This window comes from Apiospora marii (assembly GCF_038362585.1).
Source record: "Apiospora marii strain CBS 49790 chromosome Unknown utg000011l_segment0_segment0, whole genome shotgun sequence".
NCBI classification, from domain to species: Eukaryota; Fungi; Ascomycota; class Sordariomycetes; order Amphisphaeriales; family Apiosporaceae; genus Apiospora; species Apiospora marii.
In genome coordinates this window covers 3,310,648-3,333,114 of record NW_027117382.1, presented here as the reverse complement: position 1 = coordinate 3,333,114, position 22,467 = coordinate 3,310,648, and the positions used below count along the sequence as shown (strand labels likewise).

Here is a 22,467-nt window from a genome sequence, read left to right as displayed (position 1 = left end):
GCGTTGTGGTACGAGAAGCAAGCGCCGCGCTATTCAGGACCCGGCAGAGCGGCCGCGGAGAATGGATATCGCACCAGTATTGTCGCCGTATCTTGAGACTTGGAAATAAATGAGGGAACGATGTATTTGGAATCGCTGAAGAATCTCCAGGTGGCAGCCAGATCAACTAGGTAGGTTCGGGGGTACTCCTTCACGAGCAAACAGCAAATGAGAAGCGCAGGGAATGATGCCGCTAAGAAAGCCACAAGATACCGTCGGGAACCATGGAGCTTGAGCGCATGAGATCAACCATAGCCGACAGTTGGCGAGAAATAACGGTAAAGGAGAAATCCTGAAGCCTAAGGTTTCTTGGTAGCACTTCAAGTCGCTTGACCGAGTCGCCAATTGCGGCTGATGTCTCTCCAGCCATGGGAAGGCACTCAGGCAAGAAAATACCCTGGTTTTCCTTTTCTTTCCATTGAGCAGCAGGCGGGAACGTTCGGGCTAGCCTGTCGCGACTGGCAAGCCCCCGATTTGCGCGAAGCCTCTTTGGATGTGTTCAGCTGCCGGTGGCTTGCAGGAGCTGAACTTTAGGGTCCAAATAGATCTTCCCCCCATCTTGAAGAGCTGCATCCTGCATCTGGCCAGGGCGACCGGGGCAGACGGTTCGGAATGAATGCGCATTCATGTTCCACAATGCTGAACGTGCTCCGTTCAATGATATCGCCAAATGAGAACCATAGAAGTTCGATGGTTTAACGCCAGGTAGGAGGTGAGTGAAGAGAGTTTTGGTCCGTACATAGTGGTTTGTGTGGTCCGTGCACGGACTGAGCCAGCAACCAACAACCCCGAAAGGGGCTGGAGGCAATGGTCGAGCTATGATCTCACTAGGGATTGATACCGCTATCGTTTCTGAAAGTTACGCAAGAAGTATACTGTGCATGTATCAAGGCGATTGGGGTTTTTGCGATTAGTTTAAACGATTGGTTACCGAGGAAAACAGAGAGGAAAACAGAAAATAATTCATCCCTCAAAGCCCGCATCTCTTGCCCGTGTTACCTGATTGCTGATACCGGCCCCTTCTCACATAACCCTGTCTATACTGGCTTTCCTATACTTCCCTATAGATGGACTTCTACAGCGCTAGGGCTGTACTCTCACACTGACGACTGTGACTCTTCTTCTTTCGTTCCCCTAAACCAGTGCCAACCCGTTCTCTGTCGCACGCTCTCGTGACTCTCCGTGACCTGTGTCTCTTTCCCAGCGTCTTCGTTGTGGTATGTCTCGTTTGCCGCAGCAGTCGAGGAGACTGCTCCCCCGTTGTTCGTCGCCGAGCCACTCACGTTGCGTTGCTGCTGGCCGTTGTTGCCCGGAGGGATCGGCGCGGCACTACCACCACTACCTTGGCCATCTGACCCGCCACTGCTGTTCTGCCGCTGTTCTTCGTCGCTCTGCGCACCACCGTTTGCCTGGGAGCTCTTCTCCCGGCGTTCTTTCAAGACTTCGTCCCGGGCCGCCTTCTTCTTCTTGTGCGCGTAGGTGTGGGCTTTGTCGATCTGCTCCTCGCCTCGCCAGCTGTTGTTCGAGTACCAGACTTTGTACATGGAGTGGCCCCATGCTTGCTTCGTCAGAAGCTGGGCGCTGACGCGGTAGTACGCTGCTTTCACGAGAGCTCGCACATACGGGTTGAAGGCGAGGAACAGCACAAGAAGGATAGTGGCAGCAGATACCGGTACTGTCCAAGGTCAACCATTAGCAACTTGCCATGTGATAGTAATACTCAAAAAGGGGGTAGCTTAAGGAGGTCTTACATATGTACTTGAGCTCGTCCAGTATCCTCCAACTGTTCTCGGAGCTAAACTCCATTGCGTTCATGCCGAAAACGCTAGTCATGAAGGACAGAGGCGCGAATACAATAGTCACGACCGTGAACATCATGATGGATCTCCCCTGGGCCACTGTCTCTTCAGTTTGCTGGGCAGCTTGCCAGGCTTGAACGACGCTGGCCTGCTGTTGTTTGAGAGCAAGAAGATCTTTGATCTGTTATATGGTCAGATATTGGCACATTCGTGTATGTCAGCAGAGGCCGGAGGAACGTGATCTTACACTGTCCGAGGTGGATTGGGCACTCCGCCTTAACTCCTCCAACTCTTCAATTCTCGACGTCACCTTGTTCAGGAGCTCATTTGCCTTAGTTTCGAACCGATCGTAGTCTGCTTCGTTTACTATCCCGCTGCCTTTACGGCTTGCCTGGCTGGGTTGGGGGTTCGGCACTGTTGCTTCGGCGTGATCCTTATCGAACTTATGCAGGGAGACCCGGTGTTTCAGTCGTCCGTTTGGATCCATAATATGAATCACCTGATGGATGAAGCCATTGAGGATTGTCCTATGGGTGCGGTTGATATGAATCATGATCTCCAGTTCCTCGATGATATCTTTGATCTCGCGTTGCAGCTTTCCCTCGGGGTTGATGTCCAGTAGGGATACATGCAATTGGGTCGTCCGGGACTTGCTCTTCCTCGAGCTGTTTGCTTTCCACTGCTCTGTCCAAGCCCAGAGTCTGTCGAAAGCAATTGTCTGCTTGTTTGTCTTCGGATCGTCAGCTGACAAGGTAGCCCCCTCTTGGATTCGTTCATACTCACCACATTCCCAATGGCCTCCGAAAAGTCGTCGATTATCTGGGGTTGACGATCAGGCGTTTTGGTACGGTCGAAAAATGTGTTTGTGCACTCATCGAATATGATAAGAGCAAGATCCCACACGGATCCCATCTGCTGCTCCGGGTGTCGGCTTTTGGCAACATTGTCTAATCTCATGCGAATAGACTTGTGTACCCCTGTGACATCATTTTTGTTTGTGCCGTATCGACGAGGAAAGAATGTCAATATGGTATGCTCATCGAGAACCCACAGCCAGAGCTGATCGACCATGATCAACCTCGAAATCTTCCGTATGTTTGCTTGGCATTCCTGACAAGGGCCATCGTCATCGTGTCTGAACATCCACGACGCTTTCTGCTCTTCGTGTCTTGGCCAGATCTGTTTATCAATATCAAATTGGTGTAGATTCTCGACAGCCGCTCTTGTTCCGCGGTAAACGACTTGATCACGATCACGGCTCTGAGTTGTATTGAGACTCCAATAGTAGGCTTGATCCTGTATTCGCTCGTATTAGAATGCCTGAACCTCAGGAGTGGAAAGGTGACAGATTTTGCACGTAAAGATATATATTTGACTTACTAGTGTTCTTCGTGGATGGATAGGGGGGTCGACGTGAAGGTATTTGTGTAGAAGCTTCTTGTCTCGATAATTGGCGATACCTTCGTAGAGTCGTGCCGCGTCTATCAAATACTGTCCGAGTCGGTTCTGGTTGTTTTCCTGGTCGTTCTTAACATCCGCTTTCCGGTATTTGAATCGCGCCGCATTCCACAGGGACTGCCCGAACCCATTCTGGTTCTTCTTCTGGCAATCCTCGTTCCCTGGTACTCGAGCTTTGACTCGGCGGTGCTCATCGATTTCCAACCGGTGCCCCCTGAGGTTCAACGTATCAACGAAAGAGTTCAAACTCGTGACTGGAGGTTTGACCTCTCCTTGCTCACCCTCAGGTAGCTCGAGTTTTTGTCCGTGACCCAAGTTCATCTTCAGTAAACTTAGAATGTCCTCCCAAGGTGACTGGGAAGATTCCATTTGGTCCGTCACCTTTTCCCTGAAACGGGCGGGCTTCTTCAGACCTTCTCTATCGCTAATCGCTTTGGCTCTGCTCTTTCTCTTGAACTCATCAATCTTAGCTTTGTGATTTGTTGTCACTGTGTCAATGAACTTGGCGAAGGTATGTCGCTTTCTGTCAGTCTCCCAATGTAGAAACGGCATCTGAAAGATTGATATCAGTGGCTAAAAAAATGAATTATGTTGCTCATACTTACAAATAAGACAACGTCTTTAGGGCGCAACACTGTGTCATCGTCGGTGGCTTGAAACGACATTAGTAAGCTAACATGATTTTCTGTGTCATACGTACTCAATGATATGGTCTCACACAAAGGCCGCATGTGACGCGCATGTACAGGGGCGCCTCTATCGCCTTGCTGTTGCTCACGCCAATACTCTGGTCGTAGCAAAGTTCGGATCTTGGATTGCCGTGCGGCGTTCAAGTTCGTCTTTTGCCCCGGAGAAGTTGGGATTTCATCATCTTCGAAATACAGTGCAATAGCTCGCTGACTTATGTTCAGCCAATGAACTCCCTGCAACACAACGTGGAAGGAAACTTACCTCGGCCCACTAAAAGCGACGATCAGTTAGCACGACATTTATGTAGTCTTGAATAGTGAACTATATTCACTCACCACCATGTTGTTTGCTGGGAAATGGAAGTACCTGATCTTGTTCGCGGCCGGATCAGGATCTTTGAGGAGGTTACCAGCGGACAAGGTCTGGTCGTTACGACGGCTCACAGTGGCCCGATGGTGATCCTCGTCCGGTTGTTTAATATCGATCTCGCCCAGAAGATGTCTAATGGGCATGCGTTGATCGGGAAAGCTTCCAGTGATCGTGGTATTGGGCTTCAGGGAGGTCACCTGCGATGACACGAACGTATCGCTCGGCTTCTCATATTGAATGAGATATGCATTAAAGTCTTCGTCGGCATCATAATCAATCTCAATTGGGTCTGGTGAGTCTATTGTCTTATTCGCCTCATTCGTTTTGGGTAACCGGGTTGGACTCTTTTGTTGCTGCGAAACTCGGGTCGCTGATGGTCGTCTGCGGTATAGCCCAGGAAGCTCAAGGGAGCGTTCCGGGGAGGCGTGCGTGAAACCAAATTCAGAAGTAGACTCGTTCTGGGTGGTCTTTTGAAGACTGATACGTACTTCCTTCAGGACCGCAAGATCTGGGTTTGTCTCGTGCTTCTCCCTCTCGCTCCATCTGTTCACCAACCCTTCTCGGATCCCTTCGTTGTACTCCGCGGAGTCCTTCCAGGCTTGACGACTTTCCTTCAAACGATTCACCAGATGGCTCTCACTGGGCTCTTTGGCAATCGCTGATCGAATTCGCTGGACTCGCTCGAGTTCTTTGATGATCTTGTTGAGGACTCGAAGCCGGTCATCCGCAGTGGTCTGTTGAGCATGTTGCTTGGGGGTACTCCAGCGTGGGTTAGATTCCTCGAAGTATGAGCTTCTATCATTGAATTCGGTGGCTCCAAGGAAGTGAGCCAACTCGTCTTCCACCTGTGTCGCATTCAAGTCTCCGAGAGTAGCCATGAGGAGGATGAAGTTGGTGTTTACTGTTGCAACGCTTGCAATCGAAGTTACATACTCTCATATAAAGTTAGGGGTCGAGGCTGTAAGGAGAAAATGTCAAGAGCCCTCCTGATCATCCATTTATAATTATTTGCCCAGCAGATCCATCTGACGGTAGTATGGACGCTCAAGCGCCATCGGATTATCAGCCGCATGCCACATGCTGAGCCAACCCCAGGTACGACGTTACAATGCAGTACCCGTCCATTTGGAACTTTTCGGGGGATGACAAATCAGACGATATCCCGCCTTCATGTCCGCAATCCCAGCTGCATCGGAGAAGGTGAGAAATGGCTTACTTCAGCCCTTGCAAGGTGTGGTAGGAGAAATACACACCATGGCAATCTGGCCTATTAGAACAGTGGTATTACAGTGAACCATTGCTTTTCTCAGCCGCATCAATTGATGGGGGTGCCATTGTCTTACATGGTAATTTCCAATCCGGTTGGGGGCCAAGAGCCTCGTTTGACTTTGCCATGAACTGTGGTGGGCGATCGCCAGCCGGGTAATCGAACATCGCTCCCTGTACCATTGGTCCAGTGCGAGATACTTGATTTGCTGGTTCTACGACGGAGGTCCCGGCATGGACAATGATAGAGAAGGAATCTGTGGTGGTGGTGGTGGTCACCCCGTAAGGATTTGAGTCGAGGGTAGACGTCCTAGAATTGGAGGGTCGCTAAAAACATGTACATACTCTGAAGTCGTAATGCTGAAGGGGAAGGTAATACCCAAGATACATGTCTGCATTCGGTTTCTCTAAGTACGCCATCGTAAAACACTTCAGCGTGATTAGGAAAATGTTACAAAAAAAATCGAGATATTGCAAATTTTACACATAGACAACGGGGACTTACAAGTTCATTCATCATTCAATGCTTCACAGTGGCTAAATCCACGCTCCATACGCCAAGAGCCCCTAAGTCCGGCTGCTGTAATCCCCGCTGTTAGGGCTGTATTGTCCACTACCGCCGGCTGCTAGCATTGGCCAAACGTCCAATCTCAACATGGATAGTAGTTTCCAGAGCCAGGTACTCATCGCCTCGGCCATTCAAGCGAACACACAAGAAAACTCCCTACAGTAGAAACTCGGGGATTTCGTCATAAAATGTCTCGTTCTCACCGACCAACATGCTGTAGGCGGTGGCGGCGTACTCGCGAGCCTTGTGCGCCAGGTCCGGGACCGTAGCCTCGTACGCTCGAAACAGTGTGAGGAATGCGGGAACCACGTAATCGACTATCATCCCCCACGATTCGACCACGAGCTGGCCTGCGCCAGAGACAGAGTCCGAGGTGCTGTTGCCAGCCTTCTTCTTGTTTGATTTTCCACCCACACCACCTGACGGCGGGGTCGCCGTGATGACGAACCCCAACGCTTCCAAGCCCTTGCATGTCACTCTGACAGCTTCAGCCTTCTTGCCCATGTTCAGCAGATGGCTCCCAAGCCCGAAATAGGGGTCCCACAGCTCGAGACGCGGGGTAATAATCTGAGCTGGCGGCGTGCCGGCGCTGCCTGGGTCAACAGTGGACGGTGCCATTCTCACGGGTGTCTCGTAGGTTGACTCGATCTTCTCCAAAACTGCCAAGGCGCGCTGGGTGTCGATTGATCTGGGGTCAACCGATCGTCGCACGATATACTTCAGCTGGGACAGTAGCTCTTTACGTCGCTTCAAGGTGCCGTCCGACGTCGCCATCTTCGCGAGGCAGAGCGCACAGTCGCACTGAAAGCCCCAGTTCTTGAATATCCTCTGCGTCTCGGCATGCGAGGTCGAGGCTTCGCCCTGACGATAGTTGAAGAATAGCTCGGTGCCAGGTGGAATGTCCCGCGTTGCACGTATGATGTGCATGTCACCAATAAAGCTGCGGCGACAGTTTCCTACGCAGGAATGGTTCAGGTAAGAGGCCATGATCCAGATGCCACTTGTCCCGTGGCTGATTCGATCCTTTATTTCGCCAATTTGCAGTGCGACGGCTCGAAAATTGGCGCGTGCAGTTCTGGGGGCGCTGAAAGAGTTGACCAAGACGGTCTTGGTCACGAAGAACCTAGAATCGATGTCAGTGTTTCGCTGTTTCATATGACAATTTTTGCAGCCGAGTCTTACGAATCAACGACTGGTCGGCCATCCACCTCATCAGCAGACACAGCTTGATATTCTCCATGGTTCAGCTCCAGAAACTTCTTTGAGGCTTTCGGGTTGTGAAGTAACTCTTGTATGGTCTGCGAAATGAGTTGGGCCTGTCCACCAACGGTCATGGTCTTGGATCCCAAATCCATCAGTATTGTTTCCTTGCGAATGCTTTCCGGGTTATCATCTCCCACATAACAATATGAGAATGCTTTCTCGCAGAGTAGCAGATCGCCTGCTGCAACTGCACTCGTCGTGAACAGCCCGCGGCCCCGACCAGGCGATGTTCGTATCTCCACAGGGCCAATGTAGGTTGCGCAGTCGATGAGAGGGATACCGGCCTCGGCCTCCTTATACATACGGCGGAATGGGAAAACCCCAGTCAGCTGCTCACGTAGTCGGGCTTGAGCGCGATCCAGCTCAGGTTTCACGGCTTGGTTATCTGGAAACTCCTTGGCCAAAACGACAAGTTTTTCCATGCACCCCCGGTAGTTTCCTATGGCGTAAAGCGCTTTTGCTTCCCGGAACAGCGCCTTCTCGGAACTCTGAGATTTATCATCCAGGGACGCCTTCACCGCATCAGCTAATGCATTTTCGAAACGGCCGAGCCTGAAGTTAACTAGAGAGCGGTTGAGGTGGGCCAGCCTGGCTTACTCGAGGGTTGCGGCGGTGTTGATGGCGAGTGAATAACTGTATGAGTACGCAGTCAGTCCACCAAATGATGCCGCATGGAGTTTTGAGGATACAATAGCTTACAGAATATCAGCCTTTGCCCAGTCACCTTTCTGGACAGCGTTGTTTCCTTGCATGCGTGTGTCGAGACTTGCTTTTGGGCCGGACGGTCGTTTCCGTCGCCATTTTGCTGGGATATGCTCGTCATCGGGGGCCAACCAAACGAGATCGTTGACATGGTCTACCCGGAGGCTGTAGCTTCCATAGGTCGTGGTCTTGAAGTAGGGTTCCTTCAAAATACAGACGCGGTCCTCGTACAAGATGTATTCGGTAGGTACTACCGACAGCTCGGGCAAGTGGTACAGTTGGAGCAGCACTGCAGTGCCTTCTTGGTCTTCGACAATAACCATCGCCGCATTCATTCTATCGGGAGGCGTCATGACTCGGAGCAGGGGCTTTGTACCGCGGTGATGTGTCTCGAGTTTCATTGCAGATATCATCGTTGGCTTTAGGTCACGCAGTGAGCGAGTGCAAGGTGGATAGGGTGCCGGAACCTGTGTTGTAGCCATTAGACAATGACTGCTAGGGTCTGAACGCTCCGCCCTGTTCATCTGCAAATTCCACAGGAAAGATGCGACCGTCTCCTGAGCAGGTGGGTGGTCCGTCACAGACTCCCCTTTTCGGTGGGAAGCACGCTCTGCCGCTGCAAGCAGTTGGTTGAAGTGCTCGACATACTGGCTGTCGTCAGGGATGTGAACGGCATCCATCTTGTCAGTCAGTCATTCGAGCTAAAGATCGGACTGAAGATGTTGTCGTATTCCTGATGACGTAAAGTGATAGTAGAAACAGAGCCAGGCTTATCCCGATAGAAGAGAACTGTGCACTGCACGGGGTGATTAAGACTTAAAGGTCGCAGGCATAAATGTTTCCCTAGTTCTCAGGCACCGCGCAAGCAGCCAGTGGTCAGGAAACGGGTTCAGATGTCCGTTTGATCAGACTGGGCAAGGGAATCCTCCCAAAAATCTTGGTCCTTTAGTATCTCAGAAACACGATTACACATGATCAGTGGCTGTTTGATACCCAAGGGCAACAAGAGCCAGAGAGTGTGGCAATGCCTGATGTTCTGCTGAGCAAACGAAATCGGGGGCACAACGTGTCGATGCAGGAGGCCGACCTGACAACTTTCAACCCCCGTTTGATTCGAGAGAATCCAGGTACTTTGCACCTCGCTGCAGCACCTGCATGTCAGGCCACAGCTGTGGTGTCACCCAGGGCATCACTGCCATGGGTAAATTCTAGATTTTGGCAAACGGACTCGGTTTACTTTGTTTGGCGATACTGTCAACCAAGCTTTGAACTCCAAATGGAATGTTCGATCAGCTCGTTAAAGATGCTGTTGGCGGATTGCTACAATTACCCCGCCCGTCAAAAACGACATGGTGACAACCCAAGACAGGAGAGTATGAACTTCTGGTGATTAGGCACTCTTTTGATTACTTTATTTCTGCATCAGTGTCGGAGCTATATTGATTTGTACTCTGCCACGGGCTCGAGACGGAGGTGGCTACCATGCCAGAACCAGAACACACTGTGCCAAGAGGTGGAGTTGAGGTAACCGAAGATGCTCATATTGAAACCTCGATCTGTATCGAACAGCATCAGGGGGCCACCACAAAAACTGTTGTAAGTCGTTTGCCTCGGTCTGTTCTAGAAGGTAATTCGAGCCCCAATTCAAGACTGCGATGGCGTACTTGCGCATTCTGATCATTGACTCCAGCACTCGAGAAGGGGGACGAAGTCATCGGAGTGAATCAATATGGCACCTCACTATGGGCAGATACCAAAAGGATTGATGTTGAAACGGTTGATGGATTAATTCGGTCTTACTTTCTCAAGGCAAGTATCTTAACCTGCTGCATATTGCTTACTGAGCTCGAGATCGATGTCATTCTAATCATGTGGCTCTATTCATCCAGACAATGAATGTCTCGGATGCTACCGCGCGAGTCTATGGGGAATATGAGGCGATGTCAGCCATTCACCAGATCGCGCCCAGCATAGTCCCGAGACCCCGTGGCTACGGGTCGTGTGACAGTGAGAAGGGAACTTCCTTCTTTCTCTGTGATTATCTCGACATCACGCATGAGCTCCCCAACGCTGTCAAGCTTGGAAAGGAGCTTGCCAATTTCCATCTCAAGAGCAAGTCGCCGACTGGCAAGTTCGGGTTCCACTGCACTACCTTCGATGGCAAGAATCCTCTGAACACTTCCTGGGAAAGCAGCTGGACGTCATACTTCAGGCGGCTCATGCACGACATCTACGAGCTCGAGAAAGCAGCAAATGGGTATTCGAAGGGATTCGACGACGTGATCCAACTCACCCTGGACAGACTCATCCCGCGACTCCTGGATGCCCTCGTGGCCGAGGGCCGGACCATCAAGCCGACCCTGATCCACGGCGACCTGTGGGAGTCCAACATCGGCACCGAGCGCGCGACGGGCGAGATCTTCATCTTTGACGCGTGCGCGTACTACGCCCACCACGAGAAGGAGGTCGGCATCTGGCGGTGCGCGCACCACCGGATGACGGACGAGAAGTACCGCCGGGAGTACTTTAGGCACTACCCACCGAGCGAGCCGCGCGAGGAGGCCGACGACCGCAATCGTCTCTACGCAGCGCAGGCCATGATCGTCACCTCGCTGGACTTTCCGGGTCGGGGGATGAGGGAGCTCATCATGGCGGACTTGAACTTTTTGATTGAAAAGTACGGGCTCAGATATTTGTGATGAAATAGGTTAGGTGATGGCCGCGATCTAAGAGCTGCCCCCAAGTTTAGAGCCTCATGAGAAAGGAAATAGGGGTAGCTCGTACATTACCTCGACCTTTCCATACGAACAAGCATGCTTAAGTCATGTGTAATCTTACCTCATTCCATATGATAAGTAGCTTTCTGGCTAGCGATGTTCTACGGTTCGCTATGTCACTGATCTGAAAGTTTCAAATGCGCTTGGATATCCAATGATCTTTATGTTTTCGATAGCTATGTTGCCGTACTTACCGTTGTGGAAATCAACAAGATGTGTCGCCGTCCTGGTACTGGATGCCTCGTAAACCTAAACAATTAACTCTCTCAAGCTATGGCCATCTGGGCAGATACAAATGCAGCACTGTTGGGCGCATTCTGTACTTTTTTCCTTTCTTTCTTTCCTCATCATCTCGAGATGTCTTAAGGAAAAGGTAAGAGGTTGTACCTGCAACACAACCGTCCCCGTGCAAGTTGCAAAGGAGGGTACTTGGGGGAATGAAGACATCAGAAGTTGAAAATTGTATCTGTTACTTTTATCATGATGTCTGTGATGAACCCTACGGGGAAGCTGAGACCTCTCAAGACACTGTTTATATGTAAAATATTCTTCTTTCAGTCGAGCGTGGAGGCCGTTTCTTGATATATCCAAGTGGGCAGCGAGTTCAAATTGTCTAGTTGCATTGACTGAGAAAAGTCCTTTGGTAGCCATATCTATGCAGTTATCAAATTGTATTATATTGTTTGTTGTTTGCCTGGACTTGACTATGAGAACTTAACTTGAAAAGATGGTCATTGTAAATAGCTTTTGGTGGACATATGGAAATGACAAGTCGTCGTTCAGTTCACCAGGCATTACAGCTGTGATAACATGTGCATCTATGCCCATTATACACACCCCGACTGTGCTGAACCGACATCCTGATGGACCAGGCTGTGGGTATTCAACGCTGATTATAACCTGGTTCGCAAATAGGGGAAGCTGTGCTGGGACGCATTTGATTCAATGCTCGAATGGCAAGGCGGGCGGGCAAGCAGGCAGGTTCCGAGTGGAATGTAAGACAGGCAACAGGTGCACTACAGCACCTAAATTACGTAAACCACATGTGTTCCAGGGGATTAATCCCAACTTTATCGGAAGCTCTTCCAACCCAAATGCAACTTATCAATTGCGCCTAATTCCAAAGATCAATCGAATCTTCAAATAACACATTGGAATATGGTAATCCGATTTCTGACATGCACATTGCCGTCCGCGACGTCGCAACCTCACGGAATGAACCGAACTGCCTAAGTCGGTTGGTCCAGAGCGATGGCGGCCATTGCTGGTGGCCGATAAGGCCTTATCTCGCTCGAGCTGACCCGAGGTCATAGCTGTGTCGATAGTAACAGTGAACCACGTGGTGAACCAAACAAGTCATTCATTCCCTCCCTAGCATTACTCGAACCTCTCCTATTCTGTATTTAGCTGCTCTGCCATTCTGTGAATTGATTGATCTGCCAAATACCTGCGATCTTCCCGGTACCTAACATGACGCGACACACTCCCGATTTCTTGCGACAGCGAAGCTCGAACATGTCGCTTCGCATGGCGGCCGCCGAGAACGCAGCGAGCATGTCGCAATCCACCAGCAGCGCGGCAGACCGCGAAACCCGCCGAGAAGTGCCTGCGCCCAAGAATGTTAAGGCAGCAGACATCAAGCCCGAGAACTATACCACACCTTTCTGCGAGTTCCTGCAAGAGAACCCAACCATTTTCCACACAGTCGACCACTTCAAGAGCCAGCTGGGCAAGCGTGGGTTCAAGGAGGTTAGCAGCTTACCCTCTCCTAGACGATTCAATGTGCCGAGCTCGGCTGATACGTAGTATTGTAGCTTCCGGCAAGAGACGACTGGACAAGCAAGGTCGAAGCTGGCGGCAAGTACTACACCACGCGCAACGGAAGCTCCTTGATCGCCTTCACCGTCGGAAAGGCGTACAAGCCTGGCAATGGAGTCGCCATGATCGCCGGTCACATCGATGCCTTGACGGCCAAGCTTAAGCCTGTGAGCAACAAGCCCAACAAAGCAGGCTACCTCCAGCTGGGCGTTGCGCCCTACGCTGGCGGGCTGAACGAGACCTGGTGGGACCGCGACCTGAGCATTGGTGGTCGGGTCATCGTCCGCGATGAGTCGGGCAAGACGACAGCCAAGCTCGTGAAGCTCGGCTGGCCAAGTACGTTTCTCTGTGTTGCAGACCTAACAAAATGTGGATGCTGACCCGATGATGTAGTTGCCAAAATTCCTACCCTTGCTCCTCACTTTGGTGTGGGTATGATGGGCACGAACAACAAGGAGACTCAGGCGGTGCCGATTATTGGACTCGACAACTCCGACCTGTACCCCTCGTCAACCTCTACTACCCAGGAGTCTCTTGGCCCTGCGGGCTCTTTCGTTGCAACGCAGCCCCCTAAGCTGGTGAAGCTGATTGGTTCCGAGCTTGGTATCAAGGACTACTCCCAGATTGTCAACTGGGAGCTGGAGTTATTCGATTTCCAACCCGCCACAGTCGCTGGTATTGACAAGGAGTTCATCACTGCTGGCCGCATCGATGACAAGCTGTGCAGCTGGGCCGCTTTGGAGGGTCTCCTCGCTGCCGAGTCTGGCGAAGATGAAGGCATAATTAAGATGGTGGCACTGTTTGACGACGAGGAGATCGGCTCCCTCCTGCGCCAGGGTGCCAAGGGCAACTTCCTGCCCCTGGTTATCGAGCGCGCGGTCGAGGCCCTCTGCGAGAAGACCTCTACCTCGTATGGCCCCAGCGTCATCGGTCGCACCTACGCGCAGTCGTTCCTGGTGTCGGCCGACGTGACGCACGCCATCAACCCCAACTTCGTCGGCAAGTACCTCGACGACCACGCGCCGCGCCTCAACGTGGGCATCGTGATCTGCGCCGACTCCAACGGCCACATGACGACGGACGCGGTCTCGACGGCCATCCTGACCCGAGTCTGCGAGCTGTCGGCCTGCACGCCGCAGGTCTTCATGATCCGCAACGACTCGCGCTCCGGCGGCACCGTGGGCCCCACGCTCAGCAGCGTCATGGGCGTCAAGGCCGCGGACGCCGGCATGCCGCAGCTGTCGATGCACTCAGTCCGCGCGACGACGGGCAGCTTGGACCCCGGCCTGGGCGTCAAGTTCTTCAAGGGCTTCTTGGACCAATTTGAGAAGGTCGATGGCGAGTGGTCTCATTAAGTTGATTTAGAAGACTACAGGGAGGTGGCAGTACACAATAATCAGTGTCGGTCTATTGGCCTTGTTATAGGCCTCAGATAGAATAATTACACAATTAGAACAATGTCAAATCTTCGATGGTAGACACTTGCCCTTGTACTGGTTGAAATGTAGACAGGATACCATATTCAAGCTGGGGGCGCATTGCAACTACAGCTTCCAGCAAGGTCGAAGCAGCAGTATTCATGATGATCTAAAACAATCTCAGAATCTCAGAAGAGTACACAACCTTGACCACCGTGATATTATCTTGTTACGTGACGAACATCATTGCCAGCATCGTGCATCGGACTCTCGTAATCTCCACGGTTGAGTGCTGCACATGGGTGCTTTCCCTGCCCGTATCTGGAAGCGCAAACCAGCACTGAGTCCAGCCCACACCGGTGGAGACAACATGAACGTCAAGCCATGTATCCTTGTACCCCGCCTAAGCCCGCCAGCTCGAGCTCGGGCCAAGTGCTTAGGTCAGCCAGGTTGCTAGCACCAAAGCACTCGCGCGTCCCTCTGACGCCTGATGACAACGCAGCGCACCTCCGAAAGGGAAGGAAGCTGAGGGTCTGAGGTCGGAACAGAGAGCCCTAGCCTTGCCTCGTCCGCATCCATCAAACAACATCAACATCCACATCACCACCACCAGACATCACCTGGTTTGCGCCAACATCAAGCGCATTTATTCGTCTATTGCTCCAATCGAACACAGCAGTACAGTACATTTCTTGATTGGGACATCGCAAATACAAGATGGTAAGCTCCGAGCCCCGTACCTGCCAGTCGGTTTCGTCATTCATCCACTGACACTCTCATCACAGGGTCAAAACCAGTCGGGCATGGGAGGCGGTGGCCCCGATGGAAATCAAGACAAGGACAAGAAGGTACGTTTCTTACACATTCCCGCTGCGCCATCCACGATACCGTTCTGGTCCGCCGTTCACCAGATTCGTGGTATCCTCTCGTGACATTTACTGATACGCCCTTGCTACCAACAGAAGGATAAGCCCAAGTACGAGCCTCCGCCACGACCCACCACCCGCGTCGGCCGCAAGAAGAGAAAGCAAGCTGGTGCCTCGGCATCTGCGAAACTGCCTGCCATCTACCCGACGAGTCGATGCAAGTTGCGCTTACTACGCATGCAACGTATCCACGATCACCTACTGCTCGAAGAGGAATATGTCGAGAACCAGGAGCGTCTACGCAAGGCAAAGGCCGCCAAGGACAACTCGGGCCCTCCTGTCTCTGATCTCGATGCCGGCACCGACCGCAACGCCGATGAGCGTGGCCGCGTAGACGACATGCGTGGCAGCCCCATGGGCGTCGGCACCCTGGAGGAGATGATTGACGATGACCACGCTATCGTTTCTAGCACCACCGGTCCCGAGTACTACGTCAGCATCATGAGCTTCGTCGACAAAGACCTGCTGGAGCCTGGTGCTTCCGTGCTGCTGCATCACAAGAGCGTCTCTATCGTCGGCGTTCTTACTGATGACACAGACCCGGCCGTCAACGTCATGAAGCTCGACAAGGCGCCGACCGAGTCGTACGCTGATATTGGTGGTTTGGAGAACCAGATCCAGGAGGTTCGAGAGTCGGTGGAGCTGCCATTGATGCATCCCGAGCTGTACGAGGAGATGGGTATCAAGCCTCCCAAGGGTGTCATCCTGTACGGTGCTCCCGGTACCGGAAAGACGCTGCTGGCCAAGGCCGTTGCCAACCAGACATCTGCGACTTTCTTGCGTATCGTCGGTTCCGAGCTGATCCAAAAGTATCTTGGTGATGGTCCGAGACTTGTGCGACAGCTCTTCCAGGTCGCTGGTGAGAACGCGCCCTCCATTGTCTTCATCGATGAGATCGACGCCATCGGTACAAAACGTTACGACTCGACATCAGGTGGTGAGCGCGAGGTACAACGAACCATGTTGGAACTGTTGAACCAGCTGGATGGTTTCGATGACCGTGGTGACGTCAAGGTTATCATGGCCACCAACAAGATCGACACGCTTGACCCGGCCCTGATCCGACCTGGACGTATCGATCGTAAGATTCTCTTTGAGAACCCCGACCAGAACACGAAGCGCAAGATCTTCACCCTACACACGTCGAAGATGAGCTTGAACGACGATGTGGATCTGGACGAGTTCATCTCACAAAAGGATGACTTGTCTGGTGCCGATATCAAGGCGATCTGCTCGGAAGCCGGTCTCTTGGCGCTGAGAGAGCGACGCATGCGGGTGCAGATGGCGGATTTCAGAGCTGCCCGCGAGCGTGTGCTGCGGACCAAGCAGGAGGGAGAGCCCGAAGGCTTGTACTTGTAATCGGCTTTCCACCTGCCCACTCACCTTATGTACCATAGCCTCAAGAGTTGGCGACCAAGTAGCTGTTGTTGCGGGAGTTGGTGAATAGAACAGTGGTTTCTGATGTCACCAAACATGTTTTCTACTTGACTTGCTGAATAGTGACTGTGCGGGTATGTAAAGTGAAATGAGAATAGACTTCATTGGCATCTGGATATGTTTCAAAGCATTGATTGGGAGAACGATCTTGTCCCGGCTATCACGATCATGAGCCGGTAGACCTTAGCGCCATGACTGAATAGGAGTAGCAGAATACTCGTGGGTAGCAGACCACTTAGCTCTTAAACGTGCTACTACCTACCTCCTAGCCTCAAAAGTTTGAGCTGTTGCTGTTGCTGTTGCTGGGTTTTACCACGTGGCAGCAACTTGAAAGTCCAATTTGATATCTTCTGAGTGCATCAGACAAAAGAAAGATCTAGGTTAACTGCTGAAGATCTGGCTATATCGGATGCACTAACACTGGTATACTAACGTTGGCGAAGGCGTTAGTATTTGTGATCTGACAGTGAGCCAATGCAGGGGTTTCGGTGTACCTACAGTACAGTACATGCAACGATGACGCTGGGGCAGAGTGCGGGGACCTGGGCCGGACCCCTGTCTTGATTGGTAGCTCCTGGGAATCGGCCAGCTAAGCTGTTGCGAAGTTGGAGTTAGCTGTTCGCTATTGCTTGCTTGCCAGCTTGCCATTTGGTGTTCCCTCCATCATCAACAAGGACCTGCGATCCCGCATGCCTTTTTACGACGGGATCAATTGGCTGGTGTCCATATAGACGAAACCCAGTCCTGAATTGCATGAGGACTCCCGTTCCCCTTAGCTCAAGAAAGCAAACAACTCAATTGACTGCATCCCCACGTTGGGGTCCAAGTCCAACCGTTCATCCCACCCAGAATGAAGAGCTCCGGTCCGCTGTCCACGAGCTGGACGGCCTACCTCTGTCTCCTTTCCGTTTTCTGCTCCCTCTTTACGCCGGTCGTTTTGGTGAAAGAGCACGATTTCAAAAAATGCTCCCAGTCCGGCTTCTGCAAGCGCAACCGCGCCTACGCCGACCATGTCGTTGCCCAATCTACGTGGCAAGCCCCCTACAAGATTGCTTCCGCCGAAGGCTCCTCCTCTTCTCTGAAAGACGGCCTGTTCGAAGCCACCATCTTCAAGACCATCGACGAGCAGGGCTCCACCGTGAACCTGCCCCTCACTGTCTCCTTCCTCAAGTCGGGCACCGCCCGCGTCACCGTCGACGAGGAGAAGCGCAAGACCCAGAGCATCGACCTCCGACACGACAGCAAGGCCCGCAAGGAGCGGTACAATGAGGCCGATAAGTGGGCTATTGTCGGCGGCCTCACGCTGGACCCCGAGGCCAAGATCACGCACGAGGACAAGACGGGCGTCACCATCAAGTACGGTCCCGACGCTGCCTTCGAGGCCGTTATCAAGTTCGAGCCCTTTGCCATCGACTTCAGGCGCGATGGCGCCACACAAATCAAGTTTAACGACCGCGGTATGATGAACATAGAACACTGGAGACCCAAGGTCGACAAGCCCGTGGTCGAGAAGAAGGGAGAATCCGAAAACAAGGAGGGCGAGGAAGGCGAAGAGACGAAGGAAGAGGAAGAGCAAAAGAAAGAAGAAGTTCCAGCTCACTTGGACGAAAGCACATGGTGGGAGGAAAGCTTTGGCGGCAACACCGACACCAAGCCTCGCGGTCCCGAAAGTGTTGCTCTTGACATCACCTTTTCCGGATACGAACACGTCTATGGTATTCCTGAACACGCTGGCCCCCTGTCACTCAAGGAGACCCGGGGTGGAGAGGGCAACTACGAGGAGCCTTACCGCTTGTACAATGCTGATGTCTTCGAGTACGTCCTGGACAGCCCCATGACGCTGTACGGAGCGATTCCGTTGATGCAGGCTCAGCGAAAGGACTCCACCGTTGGCGTCTTCTGGCTGAACGGTGCCGAGACCTGGGTTGATATCACCAAGTCCAAGCCATCCAAGAACCCTCTGAACAAGTTCGGTGGCGGCTCCAAGGCTGACACAAACACCCACTGGATCTCCGAGTCCGGCATCATGGACATCTTCGTCTTCCTCGGCCCCACTCCCAAGGACATCACCAAGAACTATGGCGAGCTGACTGGTACCACTGCCATGCCGGCCGAGTTCGCGCTTGGCTACCACCAGTGCCGCTGGAACTATGTCTCGGACGACGACGTCAAGGAGGTCGATCGCAAGATGGACAAGTTCAACATCCCCTATGATGTCATCTGGCTGGACATTGAGTACACCCACGAGAAGAAGTATTTCACTTGGGACCCTGACATGTTCAAGGACCCTATTTCCATGGGCCAGCAGTTGGATGACCACGGCCGTAAGCTGGTGACCATCATTGACCCCCACATCAAGAACGTCGACAACTACCCGGTCATCTCCGAGATGAAGTCCAAGGGTTTGGCTGTCAAGAACAAGGATGCAAACGACTTCGACGGATGGTGCTGGCCTGGTTCATCCATGTGGATCGACGCGTTCAACCCCGCCGCCATCAAGTGGTGGACCTCGCTCTTCAAGTACGACTCCTTCAAGGGGACCATGGAGAACACCTACATCTGGAACGACATGAACGAGCCTTCGGTTTTCAACGGCCCTGAAGTCACGATGCCCAAGGACAACCTGCATCACGACAACTGGGAGCATCGCGATGTCCACAACATCAACGGTATGACTTTCCACAACGCCACTTGGGAAGCGCTGGTGACCCGCAAGAAGGGCGAGATGCGACGACCGTTCGTCCTGACCCGTTCCTTCTTTGCTGGTTCTCAGCGACTGGGTGCCATGTGGACAGGAGACAACCAGGCCAACTGGGACCATCTTGGTGCGGCCGTACCCATGATCCTCGCCCAGGGTATTTCCGGCTTCCCCTTCTCTGGTGCTGATGTCGGTGGTTTCTTCGGCAACCCCGAGATCGAGCTGCAGACCAGATGGTACCAGGCCGGTGCCTTCTATCCTTTCTTCCGTGGCCACGCTCACATTGACGCCCGCCGCCGCGAGCCTTACATGGCTGAAGAGCCCTACCGCTCCATCATCACGGCGGCCCTGCGTCTCCGCTACAGCCTTATGCCCTCTTGGTACACGGCCTTCTTCCACGCCAACCAGGACGGCAGCCCCATCATTCGCCCTATGTACTGGACCCACCCCAACGAGGAGGCTGGCTTCGATGTGGATGACCAGTTCTTTGTTGGCACCACCGGTCTGCTCGTTAAGCCCGTTGTCGAGAAGGACAAGGTTGATGCCGAAGTCTACATCCCCGATGACGAGCACTACTACGACTACTTCACCTACAACAAGGTCGCGACCCACAAGGGCAAGTCCGTGTCCGTGTCGGCGCCGCTCGAGACCATCCCCGTCCTCATGCGCGGCGGCCACATCTTCCCCCGCCGCGACATCCCCCGTCGCTCCACGCAGCTGATGAAGTTTGACGACTACACCCTGGTCGTGGTGGTCGGCAAGGACGGCTCCGCCAAGGGCGAGCTGTACGTCGACGACGGCGACAGCTTCGAGCACGAGAAGGGCCAGTTCATCCACCGGGCGTTCGAGTACAAGCAGCTGCTGCTCACCTCGGCGGCGGCCTCCAAGTCTGAAGCGAAGGAGGGCACCTGGATGAAGCAGTTCCGCGACGTCAGCTTCGACAAGATCGTCCTGGTCGGCGCGCCGTCGTCGTGGGAGGGCAAGACGGAGGTACCCGTCACGTCCGAGGGCAAGACGCACAACGTCAAGCTCGACTTTCACAAGGCCGAGGGCGGGCGGGCGGCGTTTGCCGTGCTGGGCCGCCTTGGCGTTCGTGTTGGGGCGGATTGGGAGGTGGACTTTGCTTAGAAGGTTTTGCTTCCATACTTGCTGGCAGATAGGACAGTGAGTTGTGAGCAGGGCAGAGTCGCGATAGAAGGGTGAGAGGATGACAGATACAATAAAAGGAGAGCGAAGAAGGTGAGGATCTCGTATACAGCGTGTTCGGGAGATATGAATATAGATGAATAAACGTTGCTGAGAAAGAAACATCGGTCCGGAACGTCGATATTGTCTCGTTCGAAATGATGGGATGGAATGTGACAAGATTCTCGTCATGGAGATTGGTAAGGCTTTTGCACTTTACATCAAGTACTTGGCTATTTTCGAGTTCAATGCTTGCCTGTGCTTCCTCTAATATGATTCTGTCGTCGCTATCAAACAGGCAGGTGGTCTCGCTGCGATCCCCAATCTCGGACGAGACTGGAAGAAAACAGCTTCCTGGGTTATGTTTCGATCACATCGTGACTTGTCTGTCTCAACGTACTGCACCACAAGTATTTTCGAATACAGTATGCCTTTCTCGTATGACATTTGTTCGTAGGGGATTAGACACATCGCGCGGCATCAATGCATTGTCAGGAGAATGCGCTTGACACGTTATCAGCAAACTGACGGGCAAGATAGTAGAATGGCCGGTAACCATTGGAGTTTCCCGATGGACTGGACTCGAACTGTAATCACCGAACTCTCCAGCTGTTTCTCTATTTCTTCCCCTTTGCCAGTTTGTAGCTTCCTACTTGGTTGCCGTGGGTCCTTCCTCGTGGACTTGGTGGTTTCTTATGTGCTATGCTTCCGCAAGGGCTTCTGCTTGAACACCATAGGCCGCAAGGGCGGCCAAGCCACGGAAAGCCGTGTACATGCGACCACGTTCGATACGGGCGAGGAGTTCGTTGAAGCGTTGGGGGGCAAGCCAGGAAAGGTGGCGGAGCTGCTGGAAGAGTTCAGCCACGAACTGGTCACTGAACCCTCAGCGTGCCGGCTGCCCACGCCGCGCGGCATGGGCTGCCCGGAGCTTATGGACCCGGACGGCGGAGAAGAACCGGCCGAAGGCCCGGAAGATTCACACCGTTTCCGCCCACCCTTCGAGCTTTGGGTGCAGTCACTCAATCAACTTAGGTACATAAGCCCAATTGAGCAGCTTTTCCATCGCCAATAGGTGGCCGGGTGGTAAAACAGACGGTTCTGCACCGAGCTGGACGTCTTTGATACACTTCATTGACCAATCCACCTCGGGTTCGAGCCGCGGTCGTGGCTGAGGTCTTTGATACACTTCGTTGACTTATCACCATCGTTAAATCCGCACCGTGGGGGCGTCCTCGGACTCAAACTCCGTACCGGACTTACCCTCACACCATCGCATGCGTTAATAACTTACAGGCGTTGCAGACCGTCGACAAGCTCACCACCTATCTCGGCGTCTTCTTTTTTTTCTTTTTTGCCTTATCTTTTTGGCCTCTCGACCCAGATGTATGGAAACGGACCCCTTCCCTGCCTCCCATCTCTTCCTGGGTCAGATGACAGGCTGGTCGTGACGGTGCCCATGCCTGGCGGGACTCAACTTCATGGTGGTGATAAGCAGGCCACCGGTTGGGTTCAACACATGGATCGAGCATATTTCCCAAGGAGAAGCGCGTGTCGAAGCACACGGCGGAGGCATCTTGGATCTCCCTCGCGGTCCTCTACATCAGGCGCAAATGCTTGGAGCAGGTAGAGATTTGCTGTTTTTCATGTTCGTGAAAAATACGGCAAAATTAAGAGACCACAGCTATTAAAGAGAAGAGCAGCAAGATGCTGGGACAGTTGCCTTGCCTGCCTTTCGCCGTATGCTGGCTGAACGGCGCTATTCGGGTACCTGGTCAAGTAGGTCTGTTTCTATGATGCCGTTGTTGTGTGGTGGCTCTCGTTCGTACGTAGTGTTAAATATAGCATGTTGCCCTGGCACCTGGAGGTCCAAGATGACCCAAAGGTCATTGCTACTTCCGGGTTCTTCGTTGGAGGTAAACATGCAGCAGTGACGACAGTGTCCATGATATGACAGAGGCACGACGCCGTCCCTTTAATACGTTATGAGAAGAACAGTCACTCTGGAGTATGCATTTTGAATTGTCACAGAGGATGTGTTCAGAGCAAAAACTTCG

At 52.7% G+C, this 22,467-nt stretch overlaps 7 protein-coding genes across 7 annotated transcripts; 5 read left to right on the top strand and 2 right to left on the bottom strand.

The window, feature by feature from the left end:
* Window positions 1–232: 232 nt before the first annotated feature.
* Window positions 233–5,789, bottom strand: PG985_014163 (Magnesium transport protein CorA- transmembrane region; the record flags this gene model as incomplete). Its single annotated transcript, XM_066833929.1, has 11 exons — window positions 233–526; window positions 1,206–1,714; window positions 1,791–2,019; window positions 2,086–2,556; window positions 2,622–3,134; window positions 3,219–3,848; window positions 3,902–3,948; window positions 3,997–4,192; window positions 4,248–4,256; window positions 4,322–5,256; window positions 5,699–5,789. 11 exons carry the CDS (start codon window positions 5,787–5,789, stop codon window positions 233–235), a joined length of 3,924 nt encoding a protein of 1,307 aa, XP_066678669.1.
* A 556-nt stretch (window positions 5,790–6,345) lies between these two features.
* PG985_014162 (uncharacterized protein) lies at window positions 6,346–8,834 on the bottom strand (the record flags this gene model as incomplete). The annotated part of the gene is made up of 4 exons (XM_066833928.1): window positions 6,346–7,312; window positions 7,372–8,004; window positions 8,050–8,085; window positions 8,152–8,834. 4 exons carry the CDS (start codon window positions 8,832–8,834, stop codon window positions 6,346–6,348), a joined length of 2,319 nt encoding a protein of 772 aa, XP_066678668.1.
* An 802-nt stretch (window positions 8,835–9,636) lies between these two features.
* PG985_014161 (uncharacterized protein) lies at window positions 9,637–10,853 on the top strand (the record flags this gene model as incomplete). The annotated part of the gene is made up of 2 exons (XM_066833927.1): window positions 9,637–9,750; window positions 10,044–10,853. 2 exons carry the CDS (start codon window positions 9,637–9,639, stop codon window positions 10,851–10,853), a joined length of 924 nt encoding a protein of 307 aa, XP_066678667.1.
* A 1,548-nt stretch (window positions 10,854–12,401) lies between these two features.
* PG985_014160 (aminopeptidase I zinc metalloprotease-domain-containing protein) lies at window positions 12,402–14,104 on the top strand (the record flags this gene model as incomplete). The annotated part of the gene is made up of 3 exons (XM_066833926.1): window positions 12,402–12,680; window positions 12,746–13,085; window positions 13,143–14,104. 3 exons carry the CDS (start codon window positions 12,402–12,404, stop codon window positions 14,102–14,104), a joined length of 1,581 nt encoding a protein of 526 aa, XP_066678666.1.
* A 780-nt stretch (window positions 14,105–14,884) lies between these two features.
* On the top strand, window positions 14,885–16,452 carry PG985_014159 (26S protease regulatory subunit 4; the record flags this gene model as incomplete). Its single annotated transcript, XM_066833925.1, has 3 exons — window positions 14,885–14,887; window positions 14,953–15,015; window positions 15,130–16,452. The coding sequence occupies 3 exons, from the start codon at window positions 14,885–14,887 to the stop codon at window positions 16,450–16,452; spliced, it is 1,389 nt and encodes a 462-aa protein (XP_066678665.1).
* Window positions 16,453–17,380: 928 nt separating this feature from the next.
* On the top strand, window positions 17,381–20,356 carry PG985_014158 (uncharacterized protein; the record flags this gene model as incomplete). Its single annotated transcript, XM_066833924.1, has 1 exon — window positions 17,381–20,356. The coding sequence occupies one exon, from the start codon at window positions 17,381–17,383 to the stop codon at window positions 20,354–20,356; it is 2,976 nt and encodes a 991-aa protein (XP_066678664.1).
* A 247-nt stretch (window positions 20,357–20,603) lies between these two features.
* PG985_014157 (uncharacterized protein) lies at window positions 20,604–21,485 on the top strand (the record flags this gene model as incomplete). Its single annotated transcript, XM_066833923.1, has 2 exons — window positions 20,604–20,613; window positions 21,151–21,485. 2 exons carry the CDS (start codon window positions 20,604–20,606, stop codon window positions 21,483–21,485), a joined length of 345 nt encoding a protein of 114 aa, XP_066678663.1.
* Window positions 21,486–22,467: the final 982 nt, after the last annotated feature.